This window comes from Mytilus californianus, unplaced genomic scaffold (genome assembly GCF_021869535.1).
Source record: "Mytilus californianus isolate M0D057914Y unplaced genomic scaffold, xbMytCali1.0.p SCAF_5, whole genome shotgun sequence".
Lineage (NCBI taxonomy): Eukaryota > Metazoa > Mollusca > Bivalvia > Mytilida > Mytilidae > Mytilus > Mytilus californianus.
Genome location: NW_026262701.1, coordinates 58008927 through 58024042, shown reverse-complemented (window position 1 = coordinate 58024042; position 15116 = coordinate 58008927). Strand labels below are relative to the sequence as shown.

At 32.3% G+C, this 15116-nt stretch overlaps 1 protein-coding gene across 1 annotated transcript; it reads left to right on the top strand.

The window, feature by feature from the left end:
• Positions 1-2207: 2207 nt before the first annotated feature.
• On the top strand, positions 2208-12599 carry LOC127702061 (heparan-sulfate 6-O-sulfotransferase 3-B-like; the record flags this gene model as incomplete). Its single annotated transcript, XM_052206063.1, is given in 4 exon segments — positions 2208-2214; positions 2376-2440; positions 2442-2690; positions 12069-12599. Coding segments are annotated over 4 exon segments (852 nt in total), but the record flags the coding sequence as incomplete, so codon positions are not given.
• Positions 12600-15116: the final 2517 nt, after the last annotated feature.

Sequence of the window (15116 nt, the reverse complement as noted above, 5' to 3'; positions counted from 1 at the left end):
TTCGTGTACCATGAGGGACACATTTTCACCGCAATGTATTTTATGACCATCCTCATTATCTTGGTATATTATAAAAACGAATGTTTGCAATAACATGAATTAACTTGAGAGATCATTCCTATACGATTTTTCTCACAAATATTTACGTTAAGACTGCGCATGATTGCCATATAATTAAAATCTTACATAATTGCCAAAATCGTTTAAAAACACCTGCGTATTTCTTTATATGTGCGAATAACCTTGGAAATGGGGTAAAGAGGAATATCAACAGTTCGAACATTACAAACAGCCTTTACCATATTTTAAGGCAAGTATTGGGTAAAGGCACAAAAATTTTACAGAAGAAATAACAAAACGGCGAAAATGTGTCCAAGGCGAATATGCGCCACCCACTCTATAATTCTTTGTGTTTCAAATTTTAAACTTCGCATTTCCGCAAACTGGTTCCCGATATTCACATGTGAAAAACAAAACAGTCGACTTGTGTCTTCTGCTCCAATTCCGGAAAAGGTCGGTGAGGGTGGTAAAGGGTTATTTTCGTGCAACGTGATCGCCGTTTTTTATTTCACGTTCAACGTGTTTTTACTTTTTTATTTAACGTTCAGTCGTGCAAGACAGGTGCCTCGTTCAACGTGTTCTGCTTATTTAATTTTACGTGCATCGTGATTTTCAAATGCTTATTTTGCGTGCTCGGTATTTTTCAAATAAAATTCAAATACTTGGCAGGGATCGTCAAGAAATACTTTTTTAAAAGCCGTAAACCATTTACATCATAAATGTGTAACGTGAGGGTACCCAAATTGCACCTATTTTGACAGTTTTTTCACCTACGTTTTTTAACGATCCAGACAAAAGTTACCATTTTGTGTTTATTTTGTAGATGTATCCTTTTTTTACTGTATAGTTACATCAATTTAATTTTGAATCTATAGTGAATCATAGAAATATGGGTTTGAACCGACCTCCAAACGATCCATGATTCTGTAATGAGGAGTACCAAAATTACAACCATGCTTTAATTCACATCCTTAAAAATCGAATAATAGTTGTTTTGTTTTATTTCTTCAAATATTTAGAACAATTTGACATTAGTCCATGCTTAGTATTCATTTTTTAAGAAATAGATGCTTGTAACATATTTTATTTGCTCATTTTTAAGAGATGACTTTTTGTGAACGTCGCATGGCGACGTTCAGTAATTTTACTTTTTCCAGTGTGCTTCATCTGTTCAAATATATACTGTGAACGTTTTTTGTATATTTGAATATTGTTACCTATGTTAAAAGACGTCTATAATGTCAAATCATAAAAATACAAATTATTTAGCCTCAAAGAAAACTTGTAAGATTTTCGCAGCTATTTTTGTTGAATAGGTGCAATTTGGGTACTCGGTGCAATTTGGGTACTGTGACGTTATACTAAATCGGGAATAACAAGTAAAACAGAGAGTTTATATATATACAAGAAGACAGTGACTCAGTCACAAAAGGTTCACAACAGTCTTTATTTTTCGTGAAACGTTCATGACAGAAATTTTTTCACGTTCATCGTGAAATTATGTCTTATTTCACGTTTTATCCGTGCAAAAAACCAACTAACTATTAGTAAATTCCATAAAACGTTGTCTGTGGGATATTGAACAAAGTTTTAATAAAATGTTATTTTCATATCCGTAAAATGTTGAATAAAATCAGTAAGAATATTAAATAAAGTGCCGTATGTCAAAATATTTTATAGAAAACATTTAGCCGATATCTTTCAGATGTTAAAACATTTTAATTAAACGTTACAAAACATTTTATGTAAAATAGCAAAACTATATTTTCTGCAAAACATATTTAGCCGAATGTTTTTGGGATATTTGGAAAATATTTACTTTAAATGGTTTAGCAATACAAAATACCAATTGAAGAAAATATTATTTTTTTATATTATAGAAATATGTACGGGATATTTCAGAACAATGTTTGAGAACGTGAATAAAAGATATTAGGAAATAATATTTGTTTGATGTTGTTAAGACATTTGATCTAAATGTTAGAATTAAAACATTTCAAAAACAATAAAATAAACATTTGTTTGATGTTCAAAGAATATATTATTGCAATGTTTTCGGAAAGTCATCTATTATATGACATTCGAAAAATGTTTTTAAATTGTTATGTGTTAAAACTGTTACTATGTAAGCCATCTGGTGCACACACATGGAAGGTTAGTAATGGTTAGTAAATGTAATAATGATAAGATGAATTCAACCTGCATGTTCTATACATGTTTTTTCTCCTGTTTAACATTCTGCTTTGTCTACAATTTTATAGTTTTTAAATACGGAAAATTAATTACTGTTCCGAAAACTTATACAAAAGCATTAGTTGAAAAGCGAAAGTATCATTTAAATTTAAAAAAAAGAGATGTACTTGTGTTTCTCCATATTCAAAAAAACAGGAGGTTCTCATTTTGGAGGACAATTAGTAACTAACCTGAATATTACTTCGCCATGCGTCTGTCCTAATACCGGTCCTAAAGTTGATGCATGCAGCTGCATAACATCAAATAAAAAAAAATGGTTATTTAGCCGATATTCTACAGGATGGCCATGTGGTGTACATGCTGACTGGACCGAGTTACAAAACTGTGTCGGAAAGGAAATGGACAGACTAGAAGGTTTACATCGAAAGAGGAGGTTTGTACTAGTGAACACTGAAAATTTAACAAAAAGAGTGAAACAGATATGTTTGTACGGTATAAAAAGTCGGGGGAGCGCTCACACAATGTTTACATTGTATCACATCACACACTGTATGTTCCTGTTCCGTATTGATAAAATTGCACAGTCTTAAAACAGTTAAAAACTATATACGATCCAGATACTTTTGTTTATGAAAAAAAAGTCGATAAAAGTAAATTACATTTATAAAACCCTAAAAAAGAAATTTATCATTTCATAATTCATAAATGTTTGTTTGAATTTCATTTATATTAAATAATTGGTATAATCTGAGACTACTATAACACTGATAATTTGAAAGCTTTTCCCCATTTATATATGATGTCTAACAATTCATCAAGAGACCTGGAGCTGCACTAAATACATATATATATATATATATATAGAAGTCTATAAAAAGGACCATCCAGCAAATTTAATATGTATCGGATCGTCTAGAATAGACAATACTGCGCAGATAAGGACAAAAATATATAAGTCTAAAGATATGCACAACGGTACTTATATAAGATGGTAATATACGAAGATGATGTTATAAATCGTGTTGACAAATATTTCGGCTTAACAAATAGTCTTCGTCAGTGTCGATAATTTTTAAATCAGATCACTTCTGGTGAAGCAGGAAAATTAACTTGACGGGTGTGGTCAGAAACGTGTCCTCTTATTTCTAACATCAAGCCGTTTTAAAAGGAATTTTGTTTTCAATTCACGTGTCATTTGTGACTCATTTCTGACTTGAAATTGAAAATTTGATGATTCTTCACCAACGAACTTTTTAATTGAACAAATCAAAAATCATATGATATTTTATAATCATCAAGTGTGTAGGGTTTACTAGAATAAATGGAGCCTTCGTGTATCTTGGGCACCCAGCTGTGAAATCAAAATTCATCTCGCATGCTTTTGAACCTACCTGTTTTACAGATATAAAATAAAGGTTTACTACAATAAACGGAGCCTTCGTGTATCTTGGGCACCCAGCTGTGAAATCAAAATTCATCTCCCATGCTTTTGAAACTACCTGTCTTTACAGGTAAAATCTTTGTTTATTAGATACCATTAACGGACCTGTAGTAAAACAATGTAAGATTAATGAGATTAATCTGTACACATTCAGATCCATTCACATTTTCGAGAGTCGCATAATTAAATGCTATTAATGATTTAATTTTTTTTTAAATATGATAAGTGATAAAATTGAGAATGGAAATGGGGAATGTGTCAAAGAGACAACAACCCGACCAAAGAGCAGAAAACATCCCAAGGCCACCAATGGGTCTTCAACACAGCGAGAAAATCCCGCACCCGGAGGCGGGCTTCAGCTGGCCCTAAACAAAATTGTGTACTAGTTCAGTGAAAATGGACGTCACACTAAACTCCGAAACATATAAATGAACTAATATTAAAAAACATACAAGACTATAAAGGCCAGAGGCTCCTGACTTGGGACAGGCGCAAAAAAGCGGCGGGGTTTAACATGTTTTGTGAGATCTCAACCCTCCCCCCTATACCTCTAGCCAATGTAGAATAAACAAACACACAGCAATACGCACAGTAAAACTCAGTTTAAAAGAAGTCCGAGTCCGATGTCAGAATAGGTTACAGAAGAAACTAAGCAAAATGACAATGATACATAAATTAACAAAGGATTACTAACAGTTACTGACATGCTAGCTCCAGACCTCAATTAAACTGATTGAAAGATTATGTCTTCATCATTTGAATAACTGCAATTGATAGATAAAAACAAAAAAACGTTGATGACGTCACGGTCACATGACAAAATTATGTCTATGAGCTGATAAACAAACAACGTGAGCCAATCAGAAGACGCGTTACATCAAAATTAAATTATTTGCTTTTAAAGAGAATAATACCAATTCAATTCAAACCGAATACCGACCGTGCGAGGGCTGTATAGCCAGTCAAGGTCGTTAAAAACTCCCATCATCATCAATTCAAATTCTTTGTTTAACCTCAGACACATTTAGTGTACAAGAGGACAATAAACTAACATTATATACATAAACGATGGCAGGCGAGACTGACAAATACAGAACAAATACATACAAATCGAACATATAATATCATTCTTCAACAAAATATTGAAGTTCTATAAAAACGCAATCTGATACATGGTTTTTCTAAAAAATACTTCGAGATTTTTTTTCAGGAACAAAGACAGGTTTTTGTATAGTCGAACATGACATAGTGACAACATATTTTTCATTTTTATCTCACTTGGCAGTGGCGGATCCAGGTAGGGGGTTCCGGGGGTTGGAACCCCCCCCCCCCCCCTTTTTTTTTGACGATCAATGCATTTGAATGGGGACATATAGTTGGACCCCCCCCCCCCCCCCCCCCTTTATCCTGGGTTAGGAACCCCCCTTTTATAAATGGCTGGATCCGCCCTTGCTTGGATTTGTACTATTGTAACTACGTACATATGTTTTTCTAAGTTGTTCAAATGGTGGAAATATACATTGGAATAAATAATGAAATTCATTCCCGATTCCGTTTTTGCAAAGGTTACAAATTCTATTCTCTTTAAGTATCTCAGTCGACCCATAGGAAATCTAATATTTGCACATCTCAATTTAGTAATGAATACCCTTTTATGTTCCTCAAGATTCATCAACTATTTTTTCCAATTCAAACTTGTTTTTGAATAGAGAATAGAATTCTCCACTTGAAGAATTTTGAATCTGCGATACCCAATGCTGAATGAAATGATCGGTAAAGTCTTTAATTTAAGCTGGTTTTTATCCATATGTACCTGGTTACTCCAAACAAAACTTAATCCACATTCGTCCAAAATAGATTTTATGTATGAAATCCATTTGAACTTTTGAGGACTAGTTTTATGTAATTCAAACATTAATTTGTACATAACTGTTGACAATTTATGATCATTTACCAATAAATTATTTCAAAAAGACATCATTTTTTGTTTTACGAGTACTTATCATGAAGTAAGGGATTATCATTCCCTTACAAACTTAGAATATAGCAAAGTGCTCTCGACCAATAAAATTGTAGGATTTGATGCCTCTTAATTGTGAAGAATGAAAGAAAATCATGTTCTTAGTAAGGGATTATCCTATTATGTGGGTTTATTTACAGTTCAAAACAAAGAGTTTCTATAAATGAGTTACAACTGCCCCGAAGCACATTTATCAGATTGAAAGGATGTATCACACAGTGATTGAAACTGACTTACAGTTGAATTGTGAAACAAACAAAAAACTCAAAATAAGTTAAAGTTTACTGTGCAGTAAAATTGGTACCGTGAATATTATTATGAAAATATTAATAACTTCAAATTACTAAATAATTAAACAATATCAAAGCATTTGCAAAATAAAGCAAAAAAAAAAGCTTTAAAATAAAAAAAATACCTTAATATTCAGCTTTCAAAAACTTTGATCACTGGATCAGCGGTTGGGAAGAATAGTTATTTCCATATTTCGATAAAATAAAAAAAAAACAGGAATTTAATTTAAGTCTTGAACATATTAAAAACTTTTAAAGGCATTTCATTTGAACATTTACCTGGCTTAATGAAATAGTATTTGATTTAAAAAGCGGACCAAATATTGGCTGTTAAATAAAATTTAGTTGTAACTCAAATGTATCAATTGATTTGAACTGTAAATTAAAAAAAGGATAATTCCTCACTAAAATAGTACATGATTTAAATTCATACTCACAATCAGGAAACATATACAATTCCTACATTTTCTTTGTTCTGTTGTGTTACCTAATATGTATAAAGCATTTTCTTTTTATTTCCCTAATAATAAGAAAGTCCTTACATCACTAAAACTAATCCATAAATGAAATGCCTAAAAAGGAAGTCATGCATTAATTATAAACATTGCACTGACAATGAAACTAATTATTAAATACGACCAATTTAGAGATCATTTGAGCCTTGAGCACTTTACAATATTCTAAGTTTGTAACGCTAACGCTCGTACTAATCATGAAGAAAGGGATTATCATTCTCTTACATATACTTAGTCTATGATATTAAATTGAAATGAAGGAGTCGGCAAACTGGGACCAAAAGATACATTGTATTAGTCATGTTAGTTCAAACTTCTGGGTTTAAAAAATCGTCATGAAATAAATAAACTATAGAAACTAATTTTAAAAGTCTATTATTATCTAACGTTGGCTTTCATCAACACAAATTACTTAAAACTTTTACAATATTATTTATTAAAGCGAGACCTAGGGATTGCTTTTCCGGCGACGGCGACGGCGTCAACAATTGTCATGTTTTCTGCTTAAGTTAGTTCGATAGGAACTACTTGTGATAGATCATTGATATTTAATATAAAGTTGTATCACTATCAGTACATATCAGTTTGGCGACTATTTTGAGGCCATGCCCCTAGAACATGCATGGTCCTGTGACTTTGAATTAATTAGCAATTTTCAATTTTAAGTTTTTCTGCGTAAATTTATATTGATAAGAACTACTTACAATAAACAACGATATTTTCTATAAAGTTACATTACTGTCTGTACATCTCAGTTTGTTGACCATTTCCAGGCCCTGTCCACTAGATCATGGTTCAGTGACTGAATTAATAAGCAATGTTGCTGTCTATCAGATTGTCTTTTTCTGAATTTTATGCCGATAGGCGAGACATACATTGTATCTCTTGTGTCAACAGTTTATTAATATGACGTTGTTTACCGAGCCCGTAAATTTAGATACGATCCGGGTAAACCTATCGACCCTTTAAATAAACTTATTCTAAAAGGTTACCAATTCAACACTATAATTGAATCTTTGAATGTTGTTTTTATCGGTATAAATATTGATATTGTTATCAATAAATTAAAACCCAACTTAATGTTATTGTTATACTCATATGTACATTCACGGTCCTACAATCTATCGATACCTATATTTTGGCAATGCACAAGGTCATGTTTTTCTCGGACTGTTTATGACGTCTTTACACTAATTCCATTGGATGTTGCAGGTGTACTGATTTATATTTTAGTCTTAGATTCATGATTTTTTTTTTTATTAATTGTTGTTATTGGGTTTGAACTAACTTTCAGTAACAGCGAGTTCTCTCAGATCTGTACTTTGTGTCTTTTGTGTTTTTGTTAGTTTTTTTTGTGCTTTGTATCGATCTGATGAGTTAAGCCCTTTTCAACTGATTTTTATAATTTGTTCTTTAGTTGAACTATAATCAAGCAGTTAATTTTCTCGTTTTATATTTTTATATTTTTCCTTTCGGGGCCTTTTATAGCTTACTAAGCGGTATGGATTTTGCTCATTGTTGAAGGCGGCCGTTCGGTGACCTATAGTTGTTAACTTATACGTCATTTGGTCTCTGGCAAAGATTTGTATCATTGGCAATCAGACCACATCGTTTTATTTTTCTATTTGCAGCATACAATGTATATATGTAATAAGCTTATTGTCACGGTGTTTGTATTGTTGAACACTGTTTTTCCTCATCTACATGAAGTTTTAACGAATTGACCAAGTAACTTGGGACGAATTGTTTGATTCGAATTGGAGTTTGGAACAAATCATTCAGATACCACTAAATTTCGCGGGATTGTTTTACCAGAAGTTTAAAGCAACAATACAAAGGAGACATAACACACATTCACCTTTGAGGCTCTCTTTTCGACCGCTCGACCCACTTTTATCAACTGTACATAAACCCTCTTAAAATTCAAAATCGTGTATTTACAAACTGACATAACTGGTGCGCGTTTACTCCATTTTCATACCTTCACACAAAAGACCTCTTGGAACAGAGGTGGGTAATCGGTTGTCGGTGCGGAAAGATTCCGACACATTTGTGAAATACTCGTAAACTTGGTCGTACGATTAACGAACCTTTGTGAAACGATAACCAGAAACGAATAATCCAGTGATTGTTTCTGACTGATTTCTGTCATAACTCAGTGTTTTTCATTTATTGTTGTAGTATGGTTTGGGCCTTTCGATCTTTTTATCCTGATTGTTTCACATTTTATCGTCTCGGCACCTTTAATAACTTAATTTACGGATAAAGGTTTTCTCGTCATTGTTGAAGGTCGTATTAGTCTCATCCTTGACCTTTGGATTCCACATCATAATTTTGTAAAACTGCTATCAAAACACATACACTTACATAAATGATACAGAACAAAAATTTAGAGTACCACTAGATGGCGATCGGTAAAATGTCAGAAAGACACCTTTAAACCTGATATATAGTTTGCACCTGATGACGGTTATTCCAGAAACACGCGTGTAGTTGTCTTGACAATAGGCATTATACTTTAAACAAGTGTGCACATGCTAAAATTTCTCGCCCGCTCTACTGATAATGATTGATTTTATGTTGAAAGTTTTATAAGAAATTTAACCACAAGTATCACATAAACCTAACATTATCAATGATCCATGTAGATGAGGTGCTGGTCAGATAAACCCTGCCAGAAAGTCATGACCACTAATATGAGAAACGGACGTGACAACTTAATTTTTGTCGAGCCTGCGACTTTTGTCGCAGAAAGCTCGACATAGGGATAGTGATCCGGCGGCGTCGTCGGCGGCGTTAGCTAACTTCTTAAAAGCTTTATATTTTCCAAGGTGGAAGACCTGGATGCTTCATACTATGTATATAGATGCCTTATGTTATGAAGTTTCCGTCTGCCATATGTCCATTGTCCTTGACCTCATTTTCATGGTTCAGTGACGACTTGAAAAAAAAGTTAAGATTTTTTTTAAAGTTAATTTCTCTCTTATTATGAGTAATAGGATAACTATATTTAATATGTGCGTACCTTGCAAGGTCCTCATGCCCGTCAAACAGTTTTCATCTGACCTCGACCTCATTTCATGGTTCAGTGAACAAGGTTAAGTTTTCGTGGTCAAGTCCATATATCAGATAATAAAATCGTAAGGGTTCCGCGGAACCCAGTGTCTCGCCTACTTTTGCTGTTAGTCGCAGGCTCAACAAAAATGGGAAAAAATTATTAAAAGTTTTCCTCTAGATACTATTTTTTGATTGTAAGAAGCTTCTATCCAAGTTTGGTAAAAATCCAGGATGGTTTACGAATCTAACAAATGTTTTTAAAACTGGAAGAAAAATTAAGTCCATTTATAAGTAATATACGGAAAAACAGGAAATAATTTTTACAAAATTTCCTTCTAGATACTAGCTTTTGATCATAAACAAGCTTCTGTCCGAGTTTGGTACAAATCCAGGATAGTTTAAGAAAGTTATTAAAATTTGAAAAACTTTAACCACTGAGTGAATGTAATGTTAACTGGCAGAAAAACTAAGTCCATTTATAAGTAAAATACGGATAAACAGGATTTTATTTTTACAAAATTTACTTCTGGATACTATCTTATGATCATAAACAAGCTTCTGTCCAAGTTTGGTACAGATCCAGGATAGTTTAAGAAAGTTATTAAAATTTTAAAAACTTTAACCACAGAGTGAATGTAATGTTAACTGGCAAAAAAACTAAGTCCATTTATAAGTAAAATACGGATAAACAGGACTTTTTTTTACAAAATTTACTTCTGGAAACTATCTTATGATCATAAACAAGCTTCTATCCAAGTTTGGTAGAAATCCAGGATAGTTTAAGAAAGTTATTAAAATTTCAAAAACTTTAACCACAGAGTGAATATGTGTGGACGCCGCCGACGACGACGGAATGTAGGATCGCTATGTCTCGCTTTTGCGACAAAAGTCGCAGGCTCGACAATAAGCAATAGGTGTTCTATATTTGGTGTGTGGAATGATTGTAAGGTGTACATGTCCAACTGGCAGGTGTCATCTGACCTTGACCTCATTTTCATGGTTCAGTGGTTAAAGTTAAGTTTTTGTGTTTTGGTCTTTTTTCCTAATACTATATGCAATAGGTCAACTATATTTGGTGTATGGAAATATTTTACAATGTACATGTCAGTCTGATTTTATTTGACCTTGACCTCATTTCACGGTTCATTGCTCAGTGTTTAGTTTTTGTGTTTTGGTCTGTTTTTCTTAAACTATAACCAATAGGTCAACTATATTTGTTGTATGGAATGATTGTAAGGTGTATATGTCTTTCTGGCAGGTATCTGACCTTGACCTTATTTTCATGGTTCATTGGTCAATGTTAAGTTTTCATGGTTAAGTTTGTTCCTTAGATACTTTAAGCAATAGGTCAACTATATGTAATGCATAAATTGATTGTAAGGTGTACATGTTTGTCTGTCATGGTTCATCTGACCTTGACCATACTTTTATGGTTCATTGGTCAATGTTTAGTTTTCCTGTTTAAGTCTGTTTCTTAGAAACTATAAGCAATAGGTCAACTATATTTGGTGTATTGAATGATTGTAAGGTGTACATGTATTTCCGGTTTGGTTTATCTGACCTTGACCTCATTTTCTTGGATCATGTTAAGAATATGTGATACTTTTAGTAAAGCTTTATAGTTAGGACTATCAACATAAAATTAATGATCAGTAAAGAAGGCGAGACATTTCAGCGTGTGCACTCTTGTTGGCATATAATCCATGAAAATGAATCAAGGTCAAATGAATCCTACCAGTCGGAAATGTACACTTTGCAAGCATTTCATACAACAAATATAGTTGCCTTGTTGCTTTCAGTATCTATGAAACTGACTAAACCACAAAACGTTATGTAATGGACAATGAAAATGTGGTTTAGGTCAGATAAACCCTGCCAGACTGATAATGTAAATAAATACATATGATACAGTGAATTTGTACAATCAGTGATATTGTATATCCCTGAAATAATTAGTGATTTTGTAAAACCCCTAACTGATTCAGTTATTTTGTAAAATCCCTAGCCGATTCAGTGATTTTGTAAAATCCCTAACTGATTCAGTGATTTTGTAAAACCCCTGATTCAGTGATTTTGTAAAATCCCTAACTGATTCAGTGATTTTGTAAAACCCCTAACTTATTCAGTGATTTTGTAAAACCCCTAACTGATTCAGTGATTTTTTAAAATCCCTGTAATTGTTAGGAATTTTTTATAATCACTGAAAATATCGCTAGGGATTTTGTAAAATCCCTAATTACAAGTTGAAACATAATATCTGAAATTTATTTTTATCTCTATCACAGTTTTGTCTACCTTTTTCATACGGTTTAGAATGGGGAGAGTGTATCTACTCTTATTTAGGGCCTATCATTTTCTGTTCTGTTAACCTCATTCAACCCCTCTTATAACAAAGCACAAAATTTTGAACTTACAATTTTTGCCAATGTAAATCAAATAACAATGCGATTAACTTGATTAATCTAGACCAAGAACATATCTTTTTCCGATTACATTACATAACTATATTACGAGAACCAGTTATAAGATATATCAGTGAATGGAAACAAGTTCAACGAATCGAGATGACCTGGCCTTCTTCGCTGTTCTGCGATGGACGGAAGGCATCTTCAAAAGAGGTCCCGTCTTGTTATACTGGACAAAAATGGAAGAATATAACATTTGAAAATTTCGTTGGTTGTAAATCGAACCTAGCAATTAATAGACAAACCCGGATGTTAGCTAACCTTAGTTCAGTTAACTGTTATAATACGACTGGGATGAGTTTTGAAGAAAGACAAACAAAAATATTGAAAAGTGCGTTAGAAAATTTAAAGAACATGGCATTTTTTGGATTAACGGAATATCAACTAGAAACACAACTTCTTTTTGAAATGACATTTGATATAAGATTTAAACATTTATTTGAGCAACACACTAACACGTATGCAGAAAATGCTATTTACAATTTGACTGAAGCACAAATTAGTAAAATTAAACAACTAAATGATTTAGACATTAAGTTGTACGAATTCGCAAAGAAATTTTTTTTTGAACGATTAATTATATATAAATCATAAAAAGGAAATGATTTTAATAAAATATTGTCAGATTAACTTATTTGTTCTAGAAACGATCTTAACAATAAATTATTATAAAAAGATGTGGTATGATTGCCAATGAGACAACTCTCCGCAAGAGGCCAAATGACACATAAATTAACAACTATAGGTCACCGTACGGCCTTCAACAATGAGCTTGCTCTTATTAATTCATTTTTTTGTCTTTAAGTCCATTTTCAGACACTAAACTGCAGTCAAGTTTAGCGTTTGATAATTCATTGATAACATTCTGGCATACCACAAACAAACAACTTGTAACGTCCCATTTCATTGGCCGAAAGATTCAAATACAACAACAATCGTAGTGTGCACGTGAACCGACAATGGAATGTACTACGTATGTTTTACTGCGAACATAAATTAAAGAATTGAAATAAATGTTGGTAATGATTTGTCTGATTTTCAAATAGTGGGGTCGAAAGATTATCCTTGTGATATTTTTTTATTTAGTAATGTTCTTTATGAAACAACACAATTATCATGTACCGGATTATGAAAAATATAAAGATAAATACATGTGCCACTTTTATACGGATAAATTTATTAAAACATGAGCCACTTTTAAATTTCTTTCACACTGACGGGATACAATTATATTTTAGGTTATTTTCCTGATAATGTCGTAGTTATATGTAGTAAAAATCTCATAATAATAATAATTCATGATGGGTTGCACATTTCTCTTTTGTTTTCATTCTATAAAACGAACATACAGTAGCTAAGCGTATGGTCATTCAGACTGAATAACGTATCACAAACGAAACAAATTGTCCCATTCATTCACCGAAAGATAGAAACAAAACAATGACAATCGTATTTTGCTAGCACTTGAATGAACAAAATTGACGTACTATGGAATGTACTATCATGGGTAATACGAAAATAAAATGAATTGAAGGCATGTTTGTGTAAAAAAGGGTTGAAACGTAACACTGGAGGAGATTTTGCTTCAGCATTTGTGGAACTAAAAAAAAAAATACTTGTGAGAAATGTCGTAGTTTATAAGGAACAATTTAAAAGAACTGTTTTGATTTTAATTGAATGGTTATTTGTCTTTTGATATTACACTAAGATGAACCTACCGGAAGAATAGTGCACAAGATATACACAATTGATTATGAATGAATTTTCTTTTAATGTCTCAAAATTTCTGGTATATTCCGTGGTTAAAATGTACAAGTCACAATGTTATCAAGACGAAGAATTCAAAGAATAATTCATTAGCGGATTCAGATGTAGGATACTGGTAGTACATATAGAAAGATATTTTATTCTCCAAAAACTAAATATAAATTTACTGAGAAACATAAAATTGTAGGTAAACAAATGTAGTATGCTCATTTAAAATGAAGTACAAAATTATACATGAATGTATAATAAACTGTAAAAATACATGTACAAGGAGGGACTCACCTTTTTATTAATACATTTACTGAATAAACACACTTTCTTTAATTTGATTGTTTTTCATTACCAAACAGCGAGTTAATTGACATGATAATACTTGTTCTTCGATGTAAACATTTACAATACATAATTAACGATTTGTTTTTTAACTGAGAACAGCAAAACAAATAATTATAAATTCATCACCTATATCGCCGGAGTTACATAAAGTACATTTCCTTTCACTGCGGCCAATATTTTGTCATCTCCATTTTTCTCTAAACAAAGCATGGTTACCTGCTTTGAATTTACTTAGAATTTCGGGATTTTTTTTTTTAAATCAAGTAAACCTGGGAATGTTATACTAAAATATATTATGTCCCAGAGTAAACTGAATCAGAAAAAAAATCACACTATCCCAAGTCAAATCCATAAAAACATAACCTTCCGTGTTTTTAAAAGTTACTGGATTATGCAATGAAATGATGTTCAAATGGAAGTTTTTAACGACCTTGACTGGCTATACAGCCCTTGCACGGTCGGCTATGGAATGATGTAAATGTAAGCTGGGACAGGTCAATATGTTATATCCCAGATTTAAGTTGTCATTTATAACTAGTCATTGGGATTCCATTTTTATATTTCTATGTAGTTTCGTATTTATAAAAAAAAAGGTTTAGTATACGTGAGCCTAGTTTAAGGGTCGAGGAGGAAGGCTGTGATATATTGACGATAGAATATGAATAGTGAACAGTTTATTTCACAAACCTATGTATTACTGTAAAATCGTGCAATATCTTTATCAATATGTAATTTGGTTATTTGTGTAGTTAGTGGTCTCATTTTCGTTTATCAAACAGCATCGAGCCTGTCATTTCATTCGTATTTACTAATTTGGTTTCATTGCAAACACATAATCATGTAACTTACAGATAGAAAAGGTACACGGGGTTAGTCCAGAACTACATTATAGGAGACAGTTGGATTCAAAACTTCGCCTTGAAAACAATTAAGGACCTTATTAGAACTATTGCACACAATTATAATATAAAT